The 7,538-nt window shown below is 54.6% G+C and overlaps 1 protein-coding gene across 5 annotated transcripts in view; it reads left to right on the forward strand.

Moving 5' to 3' along the window:
* Nucleotides 1–7,538, forward strand: part of Capn5 (calpain 5) — a 54,855-nt gene that overhangs the window by 34,901 nt on the left and 12,416 nt on the right. For all 5 annotated transcript variants that reach the window (XM_023716654.1, XM_004632526.3, XM_023716650.1 and 2 more), the window contains one exon: nucleotides 6,819–7,027. In XM_023716654.1, the coding sequence (XP_023572422.1) occupies nucleotides 6,819–7,027 (209 nt within the window). The remainder of the gene's footprint in view (nucleotides 1–6,818; nucleotides 7,028–7,538) is intronic.

Here is a 7,538-nt window from a genome sequence, read left to right on the forward strand (position 1 = left end):
AGAGAGAGAGAGACAGAGAGAGAGAGACAGAGAGAGAGGAAGAGGAACCAGGGAGTGTGTGGGGGGAACCAGGGAGGCTGGGGTGACCAAGCAGATGCAGATGGGACATAAAGAGTGGCCAGTCAAGGATGGCAGAACAGCCTGGGCTTAGCCTGGCCTCCCCGGCCTGGTCACTGATTGACTGTGTCCTCAGAGAGCCCTTGACCTATTCCCAGCTTTCCAGAGAGAACGCCCTGGTTCTATGAAGCCCCTTCCAGGCCTGTTCTTCTGGCAGTGTTAAACCAGTAACCCAGTAACTCCAGTACTGGCACTGGCAGCCACAGGCCAAGCTTCCCACATTGGCGCCCCATGAATCCTGCACATTCCTCTCCTCTTTATATCTCTCAAATGTGTGGTTTTGTGGGCAGAGACAGCTAGGGCCCAGAGGCTTGGAGGACAGACTACACTCTGGGCTCATGGACCTTCAGCTGCGCAGCACTAGCCCTAGGCTGCATCCCTCCTGCCATGGGCTCAGCTCAGCCAGGTGACTCCCTTTCCAGAGATGGGTCAGAGGCTGCCCTCGTGGTTCTGCCCAGGAGTAACCTGCTGCTGTGTCACAGAGCCCCGCAGCTGCGTCTCCCTGCCCCTCTCCTCCTCTACCCCAGAGCATCCCTTCCTGCTGTCACACTCAGAGATCCCTTCCCAAGCATGTCTCCCAGCCACTGCCCCCAGCCACTCCTAGAGTTGCCTTAGGAAGAGGGGAGACCCCATGAGAGGAGGAGTCCAGCACTCCTGGGACAGCAGAGGTGGCTGCCACCCAGAGGGAGTGTTTCACAATGGCGTGGCCCTGGGCCTGCCAGCCGCTGACCAGCTGTAAGATCCCAGCCAGCCTCCCTGAGCCTCCTTCTTGGGGAGGTTGGGTGGGTCGAGTGGGTTACTGCATAAAGCCCTGAAGCACCACTGAGCTGCTATGTCGTCCTCTGTGTGTGCCCATTGTTACATCCCCAGTGCTTACTCTTAGATTCTTTTTTATTTTATTTTAATTTTTTTATGCATTTAGTACAGGGTCTACAGGGTCTCACTACATAGATTCACCTTGTAGCGATCTTCCTGTTTTCAGCCTCCCAAGTGCTGGGATTATAGGTGCGTGCCACCACGCCCAGTCTCAGTCGCCCATCTCAGCATGCCCCGGGAGCGGGGCCAACACAGCCAGGCCAGGGATTGAACCCCTGGCCCCTGTGTCTGCCTAAGCAGGTGCTTTAATCCTCTGAGCTATCTAGCCAGCCCTTTACATTCTTTTTTAAATTTATTTTTTATTTTCTTAGTACACATTTGCAGTTCATGCAGTTTCTTCACATCGTTCTAAGGAGGGATCAACAGAACCTGTAAGCTGAGCGGAAATGCAGGCTCTGAGATATAAAGGGAATTGCCTAAGATACCACAGCAGGCCAGAGCCTGTGCAGCAGGGGGTATAGCGTAGCGTGGTGCCAGGCCTGGCCCTGCAGTGCTAGAGAACATGTTGGGGGAGGCATGCTCCACCACAGCCGGGAAGTGGAGCAGAAATGGCATCCCCACCCCTCCCTGCCCTGAGCCCTGCTGCTTGGTGGGCATCTGCCCAACTCAGGGTCAGCCGGGGCGTGCTTAGCCCTCACACTGCAGCTGGGGAGCAGTGGCCCAGGGGAAGCAGGGTCAGCCCAAGGCTGAGGAACTGCCCAGGCCCACGTCTCTTGCAGTGTTGGTCCCCCAATCCTGAAGGAGCAGGTGGCGCTGGCACTAAGCCTTCCTGGACCCTTTCAGTCCCAGCACCTGAGCCATGTGAGACTCTTGGAATCAGAAGATGAAACTCACGGAGCCTAGTAGGAGTCTACTGAGCTTGAAGACTCAGGCCTGTGGCCCACCACCCACTTGGGTGACATGGGCACCCCTTGCAGCCACCCACATCCCACAGCGCTGCCTGGGTTGCAAGAAGTGTCCCCCCATCTGCACACACAGCTTCATGGTGTGTTCATGCACAGACGCTCAGCAGGCTGTCCTTCCTCGGCTTCTGACCCCAGCCCTCCTCCTCTCTGTCTCATGGCCTGAGCAGCATCAGCGTCTGCTGCTGCTGCCCCAGATTCTTTTTTTTTTTTTTTGGCAGAACCAGGGATTGAACTCATGCCCTTGTGCTTGCCAGGGAAGTGCTTATTCCACTGAGCCATCTCCCCAGCCCAGTTGCCCGAGATTCTGAGGTCCCAGGAAAACCCAGGAGCTGGGGAAATGGGACGCCGTCCTCTTGGAGGGAAGGTGACCTGGCATTGCCACCCCTCCCTGCCCTGGGTTCTGCTGCTTGTTATATACGTGCCCACGTGGGTACTCCGTACAACAGAGGAATAACTTCCTGTGGGCAGGGCCCTCCACATTGCACCCAAGGCCTCTACCTCCCGTAGTTCTCATGGTGGTAGGGCAGGTAAATAAGGAAAGGCTTGAGGAGACAGCTGGGTTCAAACTTAAGTCCCTCTCATGCAGGGAGTGGAATGTGGCGTTGGGTAGAGTCTGGGTTACCACATGGTTGGAGGCTTTGCTGTCACGAGCACTGAGGATCTTCCTCTCAGCAAGACTCCAATCAGCTTCGGAGCTGAGCGGGGCCCCATGCCGTGTGCTGGGGACTGCAGAGGAGTCCTGCTTGGCCACTGCCCCTGTGCAGCTCCTCCCAGTCATTGAGGAAAGGGACCAGGCTGGTGAGCCAAGCACCCCCCTTGTGGGGCTCCCCAACTGTGCCTGAGGCAAGCCCTTAAGGGATAGAAGCAGGGGACATGGAGGCAGAGGGACTCACATGTAAAGGGGTGAGGGGGCGCAAGGCAGCCTGGAGTGGTTGGCAGGCATGGGAGACTTGCAGGGCGAGTGCATAAGGCTTTCACGGCCAGACTATGGTGTCTGTGGTGATGGGGAATTACAAGAGTGGGGAGCACCACCTGCTGTGCGGGGTAAGGGTTGCCAGCGACCCCACCCCAGCAGCTTGTCAGCTCATCTGTGTTTCTGGATATAGCTGTGAAAGATAAGCACTCATGAAACCGTAATCCAACTGCAATATTTTAGAATAATTCCTTAATACAGGTGGAGTGTCTCTTCTCCCCAATCCTTGGGTCCATAATTGTTTCAGACTCCAGAGTTTTTCAGATTTTAGAATATCTGCATATGCTTTAGTAGTTTGTCTTAGTTACTTTTCTCATGCTGAGATAAAATACCGTATGCACAAAGTTAAGGGAGGAAAGGTTTAGCCCATAGTTCATGGAGATTACAGTCCGTATCGGCTGATTTCAGGGCAGGGTGCCGCATGAGAGACAGGCAACAGCTCATGGTGGAGGAGAATGCAGAAGCAACAGGAAAGAGAAAGGACAAACTTCTGTTTCCCTGCCTGAGGGCAGCTGTAGCACTCACTCCCAGCGTTGGAGGATGAAGCAGACACAAACTCTAGATTCAGCCCCCTCTGAAAAGCTCAGCGCCCATGACTGCATGAGACTTTGGGGGACATCTGGACACAAGCCATAATGTAGTTGGACATTCCCATTCTGAAAATCCAAAACCTGAAGCACTCCAAAATTAAAAAAAAAAAAAAAAAAAGTTTGAGTATGATGTCAGCACTCAGAGTTTTAGGCTTCATATCTCTGGATTAGGGATGATCAAATTGTATCATCAAGTACTCTCTGAGTGCTCTAGATTTCATCTGTGCCGGATGTGTGCACACACCATGGTCTGAATGAGATGCAGAGAGCCACGATTGCCATCAGCTGATTGTGCTGTCTTCTTTTTACTTTTCCTTAAGGTTCATTTATGGAAGAACCTGGGCTGCTGGCCCAGTTGGGTTTCCCACTGTCTGGGCCTTATTTTCCACCCCCTTGCAGTGTTCACACGTTCTCCAGTCTGTATTTCCTGTAAACGAGGACTTGACTCTGGAAGCTTTATAAAGCCCAGAGACAGAGACAGTAGCGGTTAGCATAGAAGCCATGTTCCTCATTCTGAAGATGCAGAACATCTGATTGTCTCTTTCCTCATGATGCGACAACCCATTAGTGATCATTGGCTAAATTTATTAATTCTGCAGTGGTTGCAACATGGTCCAGTACCGTTATTTCCTCCTTGTTTCTTAGGCTGGAATTCTTACCAGGATAGAGACCTCACATCACCGACTTTTTGGTTACCTAGTGGTACATTGTGGGACAAAGGCATGAGTTGATTCCTTACCTTCCTCCAGTAGTGACTGTCTGTCCTATGTCATCCTGACCTTGTAAACACAATCCTCTTTGCTGTGTTTTAATCTATTCATTTATCTTTACTGACTCTGAGAATGGCCCTGGAGGCTGTTGAGAACCTCTTCAGGCTATCTCCCCACTCCTTTGACAGGACCCAGGGGGCTTGGCAGCTTCCTGGACTCCTGATGCAGCCAGAGGTGTGCTGGGAGGGTGCTGGGGTGTGCACACATGCATGCACCCCTGCCTGGTTGTCTTCTCCCACCAGCTCAGGACCCCACTGGCAGCAGGAGGTTGAGCAGTGAGAGTGCTGGGGAGCCCAGTGCGCCAGTCCACTGGCTAGGGTGCAGGAGGGGAAATTGAGGCCCCTGGGATCTCGACTCTGGGTCTCCAGGCCCTGGAGCCTCATTAGCTGCTGCTTAAGCTGCAGGCAGCTCAGGGCCAAGGCCCAAGTTTGCCTAATGATCTTTCCGAGATCCCAGAGTACCTCCTGCACCCTGCAATGGCTACCTGCCTGCCTCCCTCCCTCCCAGTGCAGTCCAGAGCACTCAGCATGGGACCACAGGGGAGAAGGATGTGGTGGAGCTGTGGGCCCGGCTCCTGCTCCCGCTTAGCGGAGCCCTCAGGCAGGCTCCAGCTTCTCTGGAACTCGACCTGCCCACTTGTGCAGTCAGGGTGTCCGTTCCTGGCCTTATGGGCCTCATTTTTGATGTAGTTTTCTGTCTTGACAGCAAAGCAGGGAGAGAGCACCAAAAGTTGGAGCAGAGGCCGGCCTGGGGGCTTGTTATTGAAAAAGGACTCAGAGTTGGCAGCAAGTGGGGGAGGAAAGTGGGCCAGGGAAGCAGCAGGTCCAGAGCCTTGCTGCGCTCCTTACACAGGATCACAGGCTGGAGTCCTGGTTTGGATCCTGTCTCTCACCTGTGCCAGGGCTGCCTCTCCTGGCCAGTTTGCCAGGCTCGCTCCCAAAGCTGGCTGTGAGCAGAGGGGTGATAGCGTAAACTGCCCAGCCTTGTGACTGGGCAGGGCTACATTAGTGGCAGTAGTGTCTCTCCCCAGATTAGCATTTTTCTTTTCTTGGTCTTGAATATCCCACGAGGGTGCATTCCACTTTGCCAAGTATTACTGTTGATGTTGAGAGGTGGGTAAACAAAAGCATCCTAATGAGCCTGGGGGTGGGGAGTGGTGGCGGGGCGCTTCGGCTCTGGCTTGAAGACTGAAAGCTCTTGCTACGCCTGGTGCGGCCTTTGTGCTGAGGCCCCCTCTGCTCTGATACTGGGGTAGTATTCTGCTAGAAGGAGCTGCTCACCTACTCTTGGAACTGTATTCTGCAGTTACCCCAGCCTGGGGGTGTTGCTTTTCCCTGTCCCCCTCCTTCAGCCCACATTGCATATTTGTCCTCATGCTCTCGGGACACCTGCCTGGAGCTGCTGCTGCTCTCAGGGTAACCCCCGCCCCCTTCCTCTCCGTGGCTCTGCATGCCTCCTGTTAACCTTAACACTTTACCCTGTGCCTGCCTGTCCTACCATCCTGGGGTCCTCCTGAGCGCAGGGACCAGGACTAGTACATCTTGAGTACTTGATGTCCAGCAGGGGCTTCAATCCTGGCTTCAGACCCAGATCTATGTGCTCCATGAGGAATGTGTATATTTTCTGCAGAGTGGCTGCAGACGAGTAAGGAATCTCAGTCTCCTCATCTGTCTGCGTAGAGATGGGTAGTAGTGCTCTACCCTCATGAGGTTATTGTGAGGATTAAATGGCAGTGACTCGCGGCAGTCATGGGCACAGGACCTGGCATTTGCATGATGCTTTATACATAGCAGATATTATTGGTGCCCGAATTTATTTATTCAGTTAGCATAGGTGCATTAAGTTCACTGTCTTGCCTAGGCCTGGCAAGATGCTGAGTACGTGATAGTGACGAAGACTGGTAGGGCTTTGCTCTCAGAGAACTGCTGCTCCAGAGGAGTTTCTGACCCTGAACAGTGTCCCTAAGGTACTTACTGTAAATTCAAGTATCTCAGCATAGGAGTGCCAGGGGCTCTGAGTCTGGTGGGGGGCAGGGCTCTGGCCTGGCCTAAAGTCGTCCTGAGGAGGGGACAGACACTTAAGTGGGTGAAGGGGCGGAGGAGAGAGATGGGGACCTCATGGGGCAGGGAGCCTGGTGGGGCTGCCAGGGCTGGAAGGACACAGGATCCTGTTGGTCTGGGGCATGTAATTTCAATACTGTCACAGAGGCGATGGGAGGTTGGGCCAGCATGGTGGCAACATGATGGAGAGGAGACAGGTTTCAGAAAACTGCTGGGGCTAAAGCAGCCTGTGCAAGGAGTGTGGAAAAGATGGGGGAAGATACAGAGGGAAGTCCAGGTGGGGGAGCTCTTAGGAAGGCACAGCTGGAGAGACGCAGCTGGAAGGGACCTCCAGTAGCCCTAATCCTAGCAGGTGTGGGGAACCCAGTGCCAGCTGGCAAGACAGGCTGAGCCCCATCTGCTTCTTGACCCAGATGAGGCACAAGCTAGCCCCGTTTTTGTTCTGGGTCCTCAGACGCACACCTCCCCAGTTCCCCACAAGCCAGATGTGCCACTCAGTGTGTTCTGTCACCACTCTTCTCACGCAGGTCATCCCAGACTGGAAGGAGCAGGAGTGGGACCCTGAGAAGCCTGACAGCTACGCTGGCATCTTCCACTTCCACTTTTGGCGCTTTGGGGAGTGGGTGGACGTGGTCATTGATGACCGGCTGCCCACAGTCAACAACCAGCTCATCTACTGCCACTCCAACTCCCGCAATGAATTCTGGTGCGCCCTGGTGGAGAAGGCCTATGCCAAGTAGGTGGCACCCCAGGCAGGAGGCGGCCAGGCTGGGTGGTGCCGCCATGTGCTCCAGGTGGTGTTTCTTCAGCTGGGTCCATGTTGGGTGGGTGGGTGGGGTCTTGGGCCCTGCAAGGAAGGAACGGTTCCTCTTATTTAGAGAGCAGATGGGCCTAGGCAGGGTTCCTGCGGGTGGTTGAGGCCATAACTCACTATCTGGGCCATGTGCCTTGCCCAGGCGTGCATGCTGCCTATGGAGGTGTGGGGACTGCAGATGGCCTGGGTTTCGAGGGGCAGACCAGGCACTTGGCTTGTGTCCCTTGTTCATTCATTTAGCTGTCTGACTGTCCATTCTTTCCATCCTTACTGACCCTCCTTCTCTGTGCCAGGACCTGTGTTCCCACACTCAGAACAGACAGAGCAAAGGTTTGCTGAGCCGTGGAGGCTTTGGGGGCAGAGTGACCTGCCCAAGCCCCTGAACATCTGGGTCACAGGAATCAGTGGGTGCTGGAGACCGGCCCGGCCTGCT

Source organism: Octodon degus, unplaced genomic scaffold, assembly GCF_000260255.1.
Source record: "Octodon degus isolate 3935 unplaced genomic scaffold, OctDeg1.0 scaffold00049, whole genome shotgun sequence".
Lineage (NCBI taxonomy): Eukaryota > Metazoa > Chordata > Mammalia > Rodentia > Octodontidae > Octodon > Octodon degus.